This window comes from Diabrotica virgifera, chromosome 1 (assembly GCF_917563875.1).
Source record: "Diabrotica virgifera virgifera chromosome 1, PGI_DIABVI_V3a".
Lineage (NCBI taxonomy): Eukaryota > Metazoa > Arthropoda > Insecta > Coleoptera > Chrysomelidae > Diabrotica > Diabrotica virgifera.
Window position 1 is genome coordinate 122,768,898 of NC_065443.1, and position 17,963 is coordinate 122,786,860.

Here is a 17,963-nt window from a genome sequence, read left to right on the forward strand (position 1 = left end):
GTTTATAAAAAATCATATTCTGGTTATTTTCTTGTCTTCAGAGTCACAGTTTACATTTAACCAGCTGCCAAGGTATTTAAAATCGTTTACACGTTCTATCTCACCTCCATTAAGAGAAAGCAGACCTTGATCTTTATTAAGCTTCCCAACTGCCATCTATTTTGTCTTTGCCTTGATAACTGGACTAACTGACTAGATTTACTGGAGATCTTGTAAATTTTCTGCAAGAAATTATCAGTATCATCAGCGTATCTGATATTATTGGTTACTATCTCCAATTTGGATAGAGGCTACTTGATTGTGATGTAAGTATTTTAACTGCCTTATATCTTAGGGTACGAACATGCCGAAGATACACCGATGTCAAAACAAACCTTCATTTTCTTATGAGATCGCACACACCAATGATGTGTCACCCATTCACCCTCGCGACCTATCATCGTGGTTTACAGCGATGTCGATGCCAAAACAAAATAGTGTGTTTTACATCGCGATCGACCTGCTGATCGCGTGGTAAATTAAAGTTTATTGGTCGTTTTTAAACCACGTGACATTCGCCGGAGATACGGCTGGTGTATTCATTCATTTCGTGTTGTAATCAGGTTGCGACCAGTTTTGGTTATATGGAAACCACAAAGAACACTGAAAGGAAGGTATCCTCGTTATGTTCGTACCCTTAGTGGCCAAATCCTGCTGGCCGTAAGCAATCGAAAAGTATATCATATTATACTCAGTCTAATACGTTTTTAAAGTAGATGAAACAAACATAAACGTTTTCTCGGAACTTACAAACTTTATTGTCAGAGAACGTGCATAAAAATAATGCCTCTCTAGTTTCTAGACCATTTCTAAATCCAAATTGCTTATTCTTTCGCAAGAAGAAATACTCGGTTTTTTATAATTCGTAAAAGTGTCAAGTGTGTGGCTCATCAAACTGATTAGTTTAAAATCACTGAATTTTTGGGCCTGCTTTTTTTGGTAATGTTATAAAGAGTCACTCCAACCAATCATCTGGATTTTTCCGTCGTTGTAAATTTTGTTAAAGAAAGTGGTTAAGTAGATAATGTTTTCCTTGTCCAAAAGTTTAAGTAGCTCAGCAGAGATTTGATCTGGTCCAGGTGCTTTATTATTTTTGGCTTGCTGTATTGCTTTCCTAACATCTGATTTCAGTATACTGGAACCTCTGTCTAACAAGTTGTCATAGGTAGTATGTGTATATTATGTAGAAATTTCTCGAGACACACCGTCAAAAAGGTCACTAATGTATCTCTCCCATTCTTTGCCCTGTTGTTCGTGATCACATATTTTCCATCTGCATTTGTCTTGCTTAATTTTTCTTTGTACGAGTTTGTTGGTTTCACGGTATTTGTTAGTATTACTATTTTTGTGAATGAGAAGATGGGTTAAATATAAATCCTCGTTCTAGAAAAAAATATACAATATACAATTAGGGGAGTGCATACAGATTTTCAATTCGGAAAAAATCAAACAAGATAGAAAACTTTTTGAAATTTCATTAAGAAATGTTTAATAAACAACATATCAAAAAGTTCTACTCGAGAAGTGGGTGCTTCATTTTTTATTAAACAAATGAACAGCGAAATTAGATGTTTTTTTTAAATAACTCCGAAAATATAAATTTTAGAAAAAAACTGACTTGACCATTGCAAAATTCAGAAAATTTTACAAAAAAAACCTGATACAAAGATTTTTCTAAAATGAAATCTGTAGCTTCTATAATTTTTTATTTTTAACGCTAAAGTCACCCTTCTCACAAACATTGACGCACTGTAAACTAGCGTACGGCGAAGTGTACGGTTGAGTTATTTTAATGTAATTCTTTAACTAATCGATCAAATGAAATTTTACAAATTGGACATGAAAGAAGAATAATTAAACTATCTTATGGTTATAATAAAAGAAATAAAATGTATGGACATAAGTACGGTGTGGGCTGAAAGTGAGACTTACATGGATTTTGTTTAAAAATGATTTAAAAATGTGTAACTAATACAATTTTTCTTATAAAACTCTAAATTTTGCACAACTTACCTTTCAAACATCTTACTAAACGATGTTTTATTAAAAAAAATCTCAAAAATTTAATTCAAATGATACGACGCGACGTCTAAAAATGTAATTTTTGAAAATTTCATAGTTTTACAGAATTTACACCGCTTTAAGACGGTATTACTCAAGTTTGAACAGAACTATTACAGTTTTGTAGGTGTTTTTTAAGATTAGGATGTAGTCTTTAAAATTCACTAAATTATTTTAATTTAGAAATGAAATAAACTATTTCTTTTTAAGAAAATTAAGAAGTATACCAAAAATGTAATACAAAAACCGAAAATTACCAACTAAAAAATGTTTATACAAAGTTATCAAAACTTTTTTCTGTTAAACTTAACTAAAATACAATTAGTAATAAGCTTCAATAATAATAAATGTTCAACAAAAATTTTTTTTAGTTCTTATACAGTATGTCTACGTAACTTGGAACCTATTAATAACTTTTTATTATCAGTCTTACGAAAAAAAGTTATTCTTTATAAAATACTTTGCATTGTATATAATCTAAGATGCAACCATCAAATATAAAATTTTATTAATTTTATACGAGGTATGTAAAAAACTATGAATTTCACTAAGAGTAAAGTACCTTTATAATTCACAATGTCGAAAATTGTTATTAAGAAAAGTTGCTTGGAATTAAAACATATGTTTCAGTGTTCAATTATATCCTTCTAATTGAAATATTGTGAATAATTAAATGCACTTAACTCTTAGGAAAAATTCATATTATTTACATACCTCGTATAAAACTAAAAAAGTTTGATATCTGATGGTTGTATCTTAGATGCGAGACTAGGTAGAGCATTTTATGAAAAATAACTTTTTTTCGTAAAATTGATAATAAAAAAGTTTTTCATGCGGTACCTAGCTACGCAATCATACTGTATAAGAGCTTCTGTATAACATGTTTCAAATTGTAATGCCATATTCGGATTTAGCATAACCAAAAACAAAATAGAAACATATTTGATCAAAATAAAATGATGAATTCAACGATTATTAAAATTATTTATACAAAACAATTGTTATTGTTTAAACAATTAATAAACAGTTAGCGGCCAAATCTGCGAGTAGATTTTTTTACTTTAACATGTATATAAACTAACAAAAAAGGCTTTAGAAAAATATAAGCTTGTTTGAATTTTTCCGAAACAATGCATATTTTCGTTCTAATTGCACTCCCCTAAATATGAACTAGTGTTTACAATATTGAACATGCTATTATCAAATAATGTATGGTTAAAATAAAAACGTGTAAAACAAATGCCTATGATACTAATGGTAATGTGGACGACCAGTACTGTATATAAATTTAATAAAGAAGCCACTAAAAATAAACGTTGCTATCTTTTTCCAAAACATTTTTGAAATCTATCTGGAATAAAACATTAAAATCCTGAAAAACTAAAAATTTATTTTATATTACCTATCATAACTTCTCAAATATACTTTATACTTTTTAGCATTGTTGACCCATGGGCACTTAGTAAATTAGTGTCATTCTTCAAGCCTGGTCAAACTGCGATAACAAAGAACGAAGCTTACTACTATGCAGCCTTAGTCCTAATCTTACATCTAGTTTACACCATCTACATTCACAACTACGTAATTTGGGTCCAACAACTTGGCGTTGAAGTGAAGACTGCGTTTTCGTCTTTACTCTACAGAAAGGCTCTTAAGTTAACGCCTTCATCTGTATCAGAAATAACTCTGGGGAATATAGTGACTCTGATTACCAAAGATGTATATTCATTCCAGCAATCTGTGTGGATTGTCAACGATTTGTGGATCGCTATAGTGCAAACCTGTGTAATTTGTTTCCTGTTGTATGCCAAAATAGGTGTAATATCATTCGTAGGAATTGGGGTTATATTGAGCGTTTTGCCACTTCAAAGTAAGTTATAAACTATCTAATAGATTACATACTGTTTATAATTACTAACCGTTTAGTCATCTATACTACACCAACATTTTTCTTCTTTTTCTTTTTCTTTTTCTTTTTCTTTTTCTTTTATATAGGCAGTACTGCCTGTTTTTCTTCAACGGCGTCTTTCAATCTGTCCCTAAATTATCATTCCATCTTTTTCTTGGGCGTCCTATACTTCTTGGTGACTTGTCCCTGGCTATTCTTAATATCCTTGATTCAGACATCCTGCTTATGTGCTCATTCCACTCTTCTTTTCTGTTCTTTACCCAGGTATTTATATTGTCTACCCCACATATGCGTCTGATTTCCTCACTTACCCTATCCTGTAGTCCTTTTCCAGCAATCCTTCTTAAGATCTTCATTTCGTTGGTCTCCAGATGTCTTTGTGTTTTGCTTGTATCTGGTCTTGTTTCAGCCGTGTAAGTCCTAACTGGTCTAATAACTGACTTCTATATTCGGGCCTTTTTTTCCACTCTTAGGTGTTTGTTTTTCCAAATTGTGTCGTGTAGGCATCCGGCCGTTCTACTGGCTTTAATTATTTGGTCTTTTACCCCTTCTTTGATATTGTTGTCGGCGGATAGATTATATTTATTAGGTATTTGAAAGTCATTACTTGTTGTATAATTTGATTGTCTAACTCCAATTATTAGAGTTAGAGTTACACCAATCTTGATATTAGAATTTGCAATATTGCAAAGGCGGCTAGGGTAGACCGATTTGCTGAGAACCGACCCGCAGATTACAGCACAAATTTTGATTTCTCAACGGCAGTCATATAATTTTAGTGATTATACAGGGTGAGTTTTTAATGCGATATTGGTCGATCATTCCATTTTGGTACAGAATATCAAGAAAAGTTATTTGGAAAAGTCTAGACAATGATATTCTCCAGTCTTGAAGAATATGTAGAATTCTACAAGGTGATTAATGACTGCGTGGTAAATCAAATATACAATTTTAGTCTGCGAATTAGTCTAAGGTTCTTTCGCATTCTTCATCGAACCATTTTTTTCCTTTTTCTTTTCTTCTTTCTTCCGATTGATTTCTTTGCTGCTTCTGTAATAGTTCCTTTCATGGATTGCCATTGCTGATTTACGTATTCATATTCATTTTCATCTATTTCTACTTGATATTTTGTTCCCCTATCTTTTTCTTCCAGCTTCGCCACATCTCACCTTTCGATCTTCGTGAGTTTATCTATTATCTGTGTTCAATATTCTTGTTGTAAGCTTGACTTTCACGAGCAAATGATCCGTGTCATATTAAGCTGCTAGAATGTTTTCCTTCAATCAAAACGTGACAAAACATGATCCATTTGATTATTTGTTCTTCCATCGTTTGATCTCCACTTTCTTTGGATCCGCCTCGTGGATCTTTTTTCTAGCAAATTTAACGCTTTTGATGATTAAGTTGCAGCCTGTGAGAAAATCGATCAATCGTGATCCATTCTCATCTGTAACATCATTATCGTTTCTACAAAGATGTTGCCTTATCTCAAAACTTATATTAAAACCTTTGTAATAATCTAAACATTATTTTTTATTTCAAATAACAATACTATCTTCTTTTAGTTCTTCTTGGAAGATATGTAAGTATACTCAGATTATCTGCGGAAAAGAAGACTGATCAACGATTACAGACCATTCAAGAAACTTTATCAAGCATTAGGATTATAAAAATGTATAAATGGGAAGAGTATTTTAGGGAGAAAATTAATCAATCCAGATTGTAAGTATTTTTCATGATATTTTTCGGTATAATTATAAATATAACCACAATATACAAGAATAAGGCATGAAAAATTAGTTAAAATCAATCTATAAGGAAAAGAAGAAACAATGTATAAGAGTATAAGAGTATAGAGTATAAGAACAAGAGTGGTAGCGTGCACAAAACAAATATAAATCTAATATTATACCTAGGGATATACTTAATTTCTTAGAGGCCAAACAACTAATATGTACTCGTAACTATCACTAAACCTCTCTCGATAAATAGCTCAAATTAATATTCGAATTCAAAATTAAGGAACTTAGTAAACCGCCATCACTGCATCTCACGTTTTGCTGTATCGTCCTCTTTATCTCATTTTATTCCCAAAAGTCTTGCAAGCTGTTTTTACATGTCTCGTATTTTTTTCTCTATTTTTAGTTCAGGCCGAAATAGTTTAATCTCTATCACTTGGTCATAAGACCTTTGTACCATACCTTTGTTTTCCCATCAATTTTCCAATAAGTTCTAAGGCCTTACCAAAAGGCAACAGTTTCCTCGTTGGGAGTCTTAGGATATCTTCTGGTTCAATCTGCAGTTCACCAGTGAATCCCGGCCTCATATCACTTAGCACATTGCAATGGCAGACGATGTGTATGGCAGTATTTTCTTCCATTTCGCATTTTCTGCACCATGGTTCATTCACCATACCTATTTTGTAGAAATGTTCTCTTGAACAACAATGTGCAATCACAATTTCGGTGACCGCTTTAATTTCTCATTTGTTGAGGTTTTCAAATTGTACAAGATCAATATCTCTAGACTTTTATCAATATTCTTGATTATTTCCTTCGTCCGACGACCTGAAGGGCACTAAGGATTATGAGTAAGAAAAAGAAAAAGATTATATTCTTAATTTGGATTTGCCCTTAGTGGCTTTCCATTAATTTGATGATTCCTTGTTAGCTACTTCTGAGCCTCGTTTCTTGTAGCATCTGCTTTTTAGCAGGATGTCGCCTCTTGCTTCTCAATAACGTGTCTATTACCACCAGGCAATCGACGGTTCTTCTTTACCTTTAAAGCTGCTCTTACTTATGACACTGTAATGGGTAAAATTACTTATTCTAAGATTCCTGATTTATGGGAGTCCTTACTCTCATACTGGGAAACAGATCTTTATAGAAAAATTTTATAGCCATTTTCAGAATGTCTTGTATATCTGTCGTTGCCTTTCAGTCTTTGTCTCTCAGCTTGTATATTTGTTATTTAATGTGTGTTCTTGTTTCATTATCTGTTCTCTTTTACTGTTTGAGTAATTACTTAAATTTACATGTATAACTAAATGCAGTGAATACTATAAATATTTTTCTGTAATTTTCTGTGCATTAATAGAACAATTGCTCTAGTTGTTGCTTTTGGTATACCATTACATTGGAATATGTTACCTGATTTTATTTTGACCTAATCTTCACCTCTCCTTTTGACTTCGCTAATTCTTATAATATCACATTTGGCATGTATGAGTTCTTCCTTCAGTTACGTCCTTTTATCATCTCCTCAAATGCCATTTCCCCCCAGCTGCCAGGGACTGAGGGCCCTTTTGTTGAATGAGTGAGTTGGGAGTTTTAGCATTTAAGCACCACGCTTGCTAGGCGCTTGTTGAGTTGGTTTGGGAAATTGGTAGGATATGGTAGGTATTAGTTAGATATGAATAGAGATAATACATGATTTCTCTCCAGTACAAGGGTTGGGAGAGGATCAAGGCTTGCATATATCAGGATCGCATCTCTGAAGTACCTAAGTCTTCCCTCCACTGATATTGTGGAAGAGTACCTAGCCGCTAGCTATATTAAAATAAATAAATATACAGGGTGTCCCTTAATTAATTTGACATTAACTAATGGGTGATAGAAGACATCAAAATATTAGAGTTAACCAAAATCTCTTAAATAAAATATGGCTTCTTGCTGAGTTACAGGGTATTTTATTAAAATTTAAAAAATATTTTTGCTCAGTATTTTAAAACTATTCGAGGTATCCTTTTCATACTTGGCAGAAAATGTAGGTATTATACACAATATGAAATTATGATAAATAAACGTTTCTGGTTACTACCGAATGTCGAAACAGAGGCCATAAAAATCAAGAGAGGTGTTGGACAGGGTTGCGTGTTGTCTCAATTGTTATTCAATCTGTACAGCGAAGCTATTTTTAAGGAAGCAATATCAGAGGAAGAACAGGGTATATCAATAAACGGAAAAATCTTGAACAACATAAAATTCGCAGACGACACCTCTATTTTTGCAGACAGTCTAGATGCACTGCAACTATTAGTAAATAGATTACATCAAGTCAGTATGGACTATGGGCTACAAATGAACGTTAAGAAAACCAAGTTCATGATTATTTCTAAGCAACATACAGTAGGAAGGTTGGATATCGAGGGAAAACAAGTAGAAAGAGTGAATAACTACAAATATCTGGGAACCTGGGTAAATGAAAACAATGACCATGGTAGAGAAATCAGGACACGCACTGAAATTTCAAGACAAGCATTTATAAAAATGAAAAAGATGTTTGTTAATCGAGACCTTTCTCTGGAGCTGCGGATAAGAGCCTTAAGATGCTACGTGTTCTCGACTTTGTTGTATGGAGTGGAAAGCTGGACACTAAAAGTAGAAAATATAAAGAAGTTGGAAGCCTTTGAGATGTGGTGCTATAGAAGGATTTTGAAAATACCATGGATCCAACGAGTTACAAATGCAGAAGTGTTAAGAAGGCTGCAAAAGGATTGCGAGGTGATAAAGAACATCAAAACAAGAAAGCTAAAATATTTAGGCCACATTACCAGAGCTGCGACATATGAGATATTAAGGCTCATAATGCAAGGTAAAATAAAGGGTAAAAGATCTATAGGTAGAAGAAGAATTTCCTGGCTGAGAAACTTAAGAGAGTGGTATAGTTGCAGCTCAGTAGATCTTTTCAGAGCAGCCGCCAATAAGGTACGGATAGCTGTGATGATAGCCAACCTCTGATAGGAGAAGAAACTACAAGAAGAAGAAGGCTACTACCAGTGGCGTACGACAGGGGACAGCGAATGGTTGATCCTTCCCAAATTCTACGCCACTGGCGGAATTCCCATTTTAGCACAATTTTTCGATTCTCGAATACTCTTTATGTAAATAACGTACTCTTTAAAAATTAAGCGGCCCAATATATTAAACAAAATAACTGTGCCGTTACATGTTTAACTTCAAATATCTCGAAAACTATTGACTTTATCGTTACGGGTGAGGAGTACGTTATTTACATAGAGAGTATTGGAGAATCGAAAAATTGCGCTAAAAGGCCAATTCCGCCAGTGGCATAGAATTTGGGAAGGATCAACCATTCGCTGTCCCCCGTCATACGCCACTGGTAGTAGTCAGAAAAGTTTTTTATCATAATTTACTGCGCAGAACGTCGGCCATTTTTCGCGTAGTACAAGGCAGTGTAGAAAATCGACAGTGTTGCCGATTTGTACATAATTTTCAGATTTACTTAACTTTTGTGACATTCTGATAATAAATATTTTTTAACATAATTTTATACGCATGCCTGTGGGAATTATGTCAATAATTGGGACATAAAATATTGACGATGAATGGCGATTGTATCGTTAATCTTTTGCAGAAATTCCAGAAAATATTCAAAAAGAATCTCTTACGGGTAATAAAGTTAGTGCAAAAACTGATACTGCAGCAATGCAGAAATAAAAAAATCACCTTTCCTAAGATATCGTTGTCTGTCGACGTTTAAATGCGATCTGTGAGCAAATATTAAATTAGTGTTAGCAAAAGTGAAGGAGTAAAAGATTGTTACTCCTTTCAAACAGACAAAAAATGTTAAATTATTTTAATCACATAAAGTCTTTATTTTTACAAGAAGAGGATGAGGAAATTTTATTTGAAAGCGTTCCAGATGTAGTTTTATTATAGTAATATATTACATATACGTTTGTTACAAGTATTTTTGAATTAACAAGTTGAATAAAATAACTTTTTTCTTAATGTATTTTTATTACCCTTAGAACCTACCAAGATCAAACATTTTAACATAATTTTTGGCAAAATCTGATCATTTTAGCAGTGGCTTAATATAATTTCATATAGTGACATCGGCAACACTGATGAACGAACACATCACATCACCACTGAGATGTACTACGCGAAAAATGGCGACTCTGTATTTTTCAACTTCAAAGGCGGCATCGGGGAGTGTCCTTGCTGGTTTCGTTTATTATGCTGTGCCTACACTTTCTGCCAAGTAAGAAGAGGATACGTCGAATAGTTTTAAAATACTGAGCAAAAATAGTTTTTAAATTTTTAAATAAAATACCCTGTAACTCAGTAAGGAGCCATAATTTATTTAAGCGATTTTGGTTAAATCTTAATATTTTGATGTCTTTTATCACCCATTAGCTAATGTCCAATTAGTTATGGGACACCCTGTATATTAGAAGATATTGAATGGCAGCAAGATTAGATAAACACCAGTCAAAGTCAAGTCTACGTTCAAAAATAAACCGATGAAAATGCAAAGAAAAAGTATTGAATGAAGAAAGTAGCAAAATATTGATCTAATGGAAAACATTAAAAAAAACCTAAACATTTCAATATATTAAAGTAATTACTAACATTTTTAAATCTTATTTTAATTTTAGAGCAGAAATAAATCGCATGCTCCTGGCGTTTTACCTGAAGATTGTTATCGTCATCCTAGGCGTCCTTTTCTCCAAAGTGGGATTTTACGTTTTGATAATATCTTGTATATGGATGGGTTATCCTATCGAGGCTGAACTGGTCTTCTACCTACTATCAATATTCAAGGATTTAAAACATTCCTTGGGTGTTATTATACCTTACGGAATTGGAAGAGGAGCAGAGTTATATTCGGCTATTATACGGATCAATAAAGTTATTAAAGGTAAGCGTAGTGTATTCTTTTTTAATTTTATAAAGTGCCGCGGTTACCCAAAAGGTCCCACCGTACACAGGTCATCTCTGATAACTCAGACACAGATAACTCAGACATCATATCTGTACCGCTAAATGGTGCTACCTAACTACGGCTCTGAAAGGAAAGCTGTTTGAAGTTGGTATCAAATTATAAAGAAGATAAAGAAAGTATAGAATAGAAGAGAAAAAGTAAAGAAGAGCAGAATAGAGCACCGACTAAGTAAGTTCAAGAGACAAAATAAAGGTGCGATTCTAGTGCCAGAGAAAAGGTATAAAATTACAACAGATTTCTTACGAAAAAAAGACGAAAAGTTACCCCAAATAAAACTCTGAAACAATAAAATATTGGTTTAGAATTTATAAAAGTAAAACCGGCAGTTTTACCGGTATGGAAAATCATAATTACTTTGTATAACGGATCTTCCCCACACGATATAATAATTGTGCTCACCAACAACTTATAGAAGATAGAATATCGTTCTTATTGGTCTATAAAAGGTAATCCAAATCCCTGTTCTTCGAACGAAGAACAGAACGAAATTACAGAACGAAACGATGTATAGAGGTGGGAATGGGGAACTAGCATATTTTGGTAGAGGCTTTTTAACTCTAACGATGGGCATAGCAAAAAGAGAAACCCAGAAATTGTACTAAAGCACAAAGGAGTCTACCAAGCATATTATTTGTAACTGGAGGGCAATTTTCAATTAACACCATAATAATAATAATAATAATATCGTATGACATTTTTTGCCGGGGAGATCCTTTCGGACAGTTCCGGCGCCATTTACATCTTTAACCCTGTTTTAAGTAACTAGTGCCGATGTACACTAGCCCAGGGGGACCGACGGCTTAACGTGCTCTCCGAGGCACGATGAGACGGCTCGTGTCATTATTGGAAATAAAAATGGTTTGTCTTTGGCAGTGCTCGAACCCACCTGCACTGGCGTATGAGGCCAGCGATTATGCCGTTACTCCACGGCCGCTCACAATTAACACCATAAGTGCCTGTAATGGATTTGATCTTCGTAGAATCTAACGAGTTAACCAATGTAGCTCCTAAACGTATAATAATATGCTTTCTTAGGGGGCTAGATCTTTTGGAATAAAGACACGTTATCTAGACATATTATGTATCTAGATTCTTTTATAACAAATAAAGTTTTTTCCTTTGTAGGTGAAGAGCTGCCACCAAAAATAGGATCCGACGCCCCAACTGCTAGCCCTGTAATAGAAGTTAAAGATGCAACGGTCCACATTAAAGATAAATGCATCTTAAAAGATGTTACCTTAAGTATAAACTCTAGTAGTTTGTTATTAGTCACAGGTAAAGTTGGATCGGGCAAAAGCTCTTTGTTAAAAATGCTTCTACAAGATTATCCAGTGACAGATGGACATCTACTGACGTTTGGAAGAATATCGTACGCATCACAGGATCCTTGGCTGTTCCCTTCTTCTATTAAGCAAAATATTTTGTTTGGAGAAAAGTATAATGAAACCAGGTAAATCATTAATGCCTGGTTGCACCAGCAGATCTTAAGCTTAAAACGTACTTTAAGCTCAGCTTATGAAACATATGCGTTGCACCGTTGAGTCTTAGCTCAATTTTCAGCTTGCCACAATGGATTTACTCGTGGATTGCTTAGATAAGAATCGAAAATTATGGTGTATTGTAAGAGATTTAAATCGGCCCTATCGATAAGCAGAGCTGGGCTAAGCTGGAGCTTAAGATTTGTTGGTGCAACCAGGCATAAGTCTTTTTGTGACGCTGTCTCTTTTGTGGAGGTTAGCGACTACACTGGCAAATCCGTGTCTGTCCAATGCGGCTCTAAACAAAGATGTTGAATCAAGACCGGTCCAGTCTCCGATGTTTTTAAACCACGAAATCTGGCACCTACCGGGATCCCGTTTTCCTTCAATCTTCTCCTGGATGATTAGTTGCGCTAGGCGGTACTTTTAGTTTCTCATTATATGTCATAGGTACCTAACTTTTCTAACTTTGACTATATACATATAGCAACTCACAATCTCGACCTGTTCTCCTCAGGACATTTTCGTTAGTGGTGTGGATTGTCCAAGGTAAATACATATTTATCATTTTCAAGATCCTTCTACAAAGCCTAAGTTCAAAGGCTTCTAACTTGATAATCAACGTTTCGTTGAATGTCCAGGCCTCCGTTCCATACAATAGTATTGACCAGACATATCAATGTAGAAAGCGACATCTGAGAATGATATTATTGCTACAAAATAAACTGTTTATTTTGATAAAGCCGTGTCGGGGTACCTCTATTCTCGCTTTTACTTCTTGTTTATAATCAAGTTGATTGTTGAACCAGCAGACGAGACTGGTCTCCTTGTTCAAGCTGTTTGTGGTTCACATATATTGGAAGGGGTAAATTTTTGAACTTTTATATTATTTTCATAACTTTGGTTTTCACAGTAGGTACTGATCTTCAGCTCCATTTCTTCACAACTCTTAGCGACACTTTTTAACAGTATCTGCAAGTTTTCTAATATTTCTGCTATCATAGAGGTATCGACGGTATATCTGAGAAGGTTAATATATTTGCCCTTTATTCTTATACCAACTTTGGCGTCGTCTAGTATTTTTTGAATATGAGTATGAATACAGAGTACAAATTGTCGGACACCCCTTTGTATATAAACGCTCTTATGGTAGGGGAGCAAAGTATGCTAAATGTGCAGTCACTCCAGCGCTTTGGGGACCTATTGCGTTGTGATTATTAGGTCCTAAAACCAAAAAAAGTTAAATAAAATTTTCCATTTTAGCGGGCGCTTGCCATTTTTTAATTTAATTTTCCATTTCCATTAATCGTTTTTCCCGAATATAGCGCCATCTATCCATAATTCGAAAAAATGTTTCGAATAAAAGTTGCTTATTTTTATGCAGAGAATTCAAATCTGTAATAAAAAATGGGGGCTCCCATTTAAGATTTTAAAGTAACCCCCACCCCACCTCCGTGGGGGGTCACGTTTGGTACCATTCGATATATTTTTCAAAAATATTAAATAAGTTTATTTTGCAGTTTTTCGATCTGATGTTTGGTTTGCTAAATATCGCGGGATTTGTATTTAAAATTAAAAATTTACCCCCACCCCTCTCTGCGAGGGGTCGTGTTTGGTATCTATCGATAGATTTTTGAAAAATATTGAACGTGTAGTTTTTAGTTTTTCGATCTGACGTTCATTTCGCGAAATATTCGCCTTTTTCTTGTGAAACTTTGTGACTCACCAATTCCCTTACGCCCCGCTCAAATCGTCAGATTTTTTAAATATACACTGTTTTGCATGTACTTAACTTACCTTATCTTAATCTGACAATTTCGAGTATTTTTAAGGATAGATTTTTTTTTTCGGGTCCCCCTAAACGAACTCCCCTGTGTTAAGAGCCAATATATGGCAGAGGTACATCTGCAGGGTAACACGTTTCTCCCCATATGATAATCTGACGCGCTCGAGTAACTGCAAAAATCCCCGCTTGGGCTCCCCTACCATTAGTAGTATGGTTGGAATACCTATCTCAAGGTTGAGTTTTATCTATAATTGAATTACGTCAACAAAATAATTGGATAATTGCATGTAAAAAGGAGTAGGATATTAACAAAATGATGATGATGATTTTAGAAGGGATTAAACTGAAAATTCTTGCGTTTTTTAAAAATTTATAAATACCATTGTTATTTTTAGGTACAAAGAGGTTATAAAAGTATGTGCGTTGGAATACGATTTAAGTTTGTTTGAAAAGGGAGACGAAACTATTGTGACCGATAAAGGATTAAATTTAAGTAAAGGACAGCAGGCCAGAGTGAACTTGGCAAGAGCTATATACAAAGAAAGTGAAATATACTTGCTGGATGACTCTCTAACAGGTATTAGTTAACAATATTAATAATATTGTTCTGAAGCTATTTCTTTGTGGCATTTTACGTAATTTACCAATTAATATAGTAAAATAAGATTAATAATAGTCATATCGCTGTTCCTTACTTTTCTTAGCTATGCATTTCTATCTATCGTATCTTCTTCACCTAAATATTTCTATCTCAAGTGTTTTGTCACATTTCTTCCATCTTCTCGTTGGTTTTCCTCTACCTTTCCTTTCATTAATTTCTAACAACTCTATTCTTCGTCCCACAGAGTTTTCATTTCTACATCTAACGTGACCAAACCATTGCAGTCATTGTTATTGAATCTTTTTTGAGATTTAAGTCACCCTGACTCTTTTCCTAATCATGTCTTTCCTGATCCTGTCCGTTCTAATCTTACCCAGCATCTACCGTAACATTTTCTTTTCAGCTTCCTCCATCTTCTTTTCCTGAATATTTTTTAAAGGCCACACTTCACATCCGTACATCAACGCAGGCCTCACCACACTCTTGTATATCTTTCCTTTCAGCCCTTCTCCGATTCTTAAATCACAGAGTATCCCACTCATTCGCTTCCAGTTAAACCAACCTGACTGTATCCTGTGAGCAATTTTTCGAGACCTAGTCTCCCATTTTCCCTTATCTAGAAGACAAGATATTTAAATGCTCTTACTCGTCCTAGTTTTTCTCCAAGTAATTCTATGTCCCCAACCATTCCAGTTCTTCCCAACCCCATATACTACGTTTCTGACCTTTAACCTTAAGTCCTCCCTCTTCAACACCCATTCTCCAACCCTCCCACTTCTCCAACAATTATTTACTCTCCTCTACTAACACAGTATCATCAGTAAAGAGCATTAACCAAGGAGCTTATTACCTCACCTTCTCTGTCAGTGCATCCATAACAAAATTAAACAGATAGTGATGAGGCTGCACCACTAACGAACTTTTTAGGTCAGCTGTAAACAAAGTCAGGGTAGCCTTGATGATTTCCAATCTCCGATAGGAGTGGCACAAGAAGAAGAAGAAGATGAGGATTGATGCACAGCAACCGTTACAGGAAAACTATCGGTCATTCTGACACATGTCCTTATTTTCGCTCTACAATTTTCTCCCAAACTTTCATTGTGAGCGACATTAACATTATCCATCTCTCCCTCCATGCATTGGGCATCCTTTGTTCCTCATATATCATATTCATCATTTGCCACAAAATATCAACATATTCCTCTTCTAGAGCCTTCTAAACGTCCACAGGTGTTCCATCAGGTCCTACTGCCTCACCAATATTCATCATATTTAAAACCTCGACAATCTCGTCTCTCACTATCCACGGTATTATATTCTCATTTGGGATCCCGCATCTTTTGTCTCTTCTTCTCTGTTTTTATCAGCCCTTCATCAGATGATTTTCCTAGCAGTTCCTCTCTCCCCTCCCTTTCTCCCCTTCCTCTTCCCACCAGTCATTGACCTTATCTTCTTTTTTCAAACTTTTTTAGCACTCTATTATTAAACACTTGCCAAATCCTTATCTTTTCTTTCATTATTTTACTTTCTGGTGTCCTTCTTGCATTCCTTTCTGCCTCACCTTGATGTCCATATCCACTATCATCGGTCGGTGTTGACTAACTACACACTAACCCTTTATCACTTTAAAGTTGGTCACCTCTTTTAACTAACTTCGCCTTATCACACAGCCAAATTTGTCCACTGTCGGACTTAGGCCTCCTCAAGATGTCTCCACCCCTCTCTGTCCTGGGCAGCTGCAATCCAGTTTGTCGCTATTCTCTTTATATCGTCGGTCCATCTGGTAGGTGGTCTTCCACGACTTCGTTTGTCCGCCCTTGGCTGCCACTCTAAGATCTTCCTTGTCCATCTGTTGTCTCTTTGTCTTGCGACGTGTCCTGACCATTTCCACTTCAACTTCGTAATGCGCTTTATGATGTCTTCCACTCCAGTTCTTCGCCGTAACTCATCATTTCGTATTCTGTCTCTCAGAGTTAGGCCAAGCATGGATCTTTCCATTTTTCGTTGTGCTACTTGTAGTTTTCTTATTGATGTTTTAGTCAATGTCAGTGTTTCAGCTCCATAAGTAAGCACCGGAAGTACGCACTGGTTAAATGCTTTTCTTTTTAGCTTTATTGGGATCAGTGGCGTTCGGTGACTTTTTCGAAAGGGGAAGCGATTCAATAAGGATATAAAAATATTTTCTTAAGGGTCGAGGGTCGAGCAACTTTCCACCTGATAACACTCTGATGCGCAGGGGCTCTCTATCAGCAAAGTACTTAATTATGTGAGACGTCCTGCGTACAAGGACTCACACACTAAATCCGTGACGCGTGAATGCGTGAGGCACTCTATTCCCGCTATTTCTAGTAACTAGTGACCTATCATTGATCTGTATTGCTAGCTCGGGCCTTGAGTCCTCGCGCTGGGCTTGGTTTTCTAAAGAAGAATCATATTAAAAAATATATACTCCGAGGCATTTTCCACAACACACAACTTTCACTAAAATGACACTTATTTATACTCGAGGTCTATTCTCCTATCAACTTCTGATAATTGTTGAATGCAGTCTTTTTTAATGGATAATAGGGCTAACTTTCAAAGTCTGTCTTCGCTTGTTGAATTTCTTTTAAACTCTTAATTTGAAACTCGTAATGCATCTTAATACTGCAAAACTTCGTTCAACTGATGCACTCACTTGTGGCTGGGAAAGTTAGTAGTACTAATTCACACAACTTGACCACTTCACACAGCGACTTGTTTAAACCAGTAGTTATAAAGAAATTTCAGATTTCTGGGTATTTCTTTATCATTCATGTCAGTTGTTTCATAAATGATACTTAACTGAGAATGCAAAGCTGGGATAACAAAAAATTTTCATTATTTAATCGTAATGACATAAATTCCTCTGTGGGAAATTTTGGTGAATTATAATTAGAAATATTAAGATTATATATAATTCTACTAATTTTAAATCGTTAAAATTTTGAAAGCTAGAATTCATTTGTTGTAGAATATTATCAAAAGGTCTCTTTGTTTCCTCTGTTTTCTCTGTCTCTCTGTCTCCGAAATTATCAATCTTCATTATTTTTCTTTCATGTTCAAACCCCATATGTTCAGTTTTATCCCAAATATTTTTAAACTGCTCTCGTTTTTTAATTATCGTATTAATAAAGTCATCAATTTGTCTTATACAAAATGCAATACCATTTGATTTCTGTAAAATGTCAAATAAAAGATCAGTAAAAGGAAATATCTCTGCAAAAAATTTAAATCGAAATATTCTTTAAGCGAATGTATGTAATATCTAAGCACCCCTTAGCAGCAGTAACATTCGGAGCATCTCACTTTCGGGAA

At 34.8% G+C, this 17,963-nt stretch overlaps 1 protein-coding gene across 4 annotated transcripts in view; it reads left to right on the forward strand.

Moving 5' to 3' along the window:
- LOC114333773 (ATP-binding cassette sub-family C member 4-like) overlaps positions 1 to 17,963 on the forward strand; it is a 91,881-nt gene that overhangs the window by 54,517 nt on the left and 19,401 nt on the right. For all 4 annotated transcript variants that reach the window (XM_028283768.2, XM_050644058.1, XM_028283770.2 and 1 more), the window contains 5 exons: positions 3,540 to 3,970; positions 5,575 to 5,731; positions 10,416 to 10,678; positions 11,888 to 12,212; positions 14,422 to 14,603. In XM_028283768.2, coding sequence (XP_028139569.2) covers positions 3,540 to 3,970; positions 5,575 to 5,731; positions 10,416 to 10,678; positions 11,888 to 12,212; positions 14,422 to 14,603 — 1,358 coding nt within the window. The remainder of the gene's footprint in view (positions 1 to 3,539; positions 3,971 to 5,574; positions 5,732 to 10,415; positions 10,679 to 11,887; positions 12,213 to 14,421; positions 14,604 to 17,963) is intronic.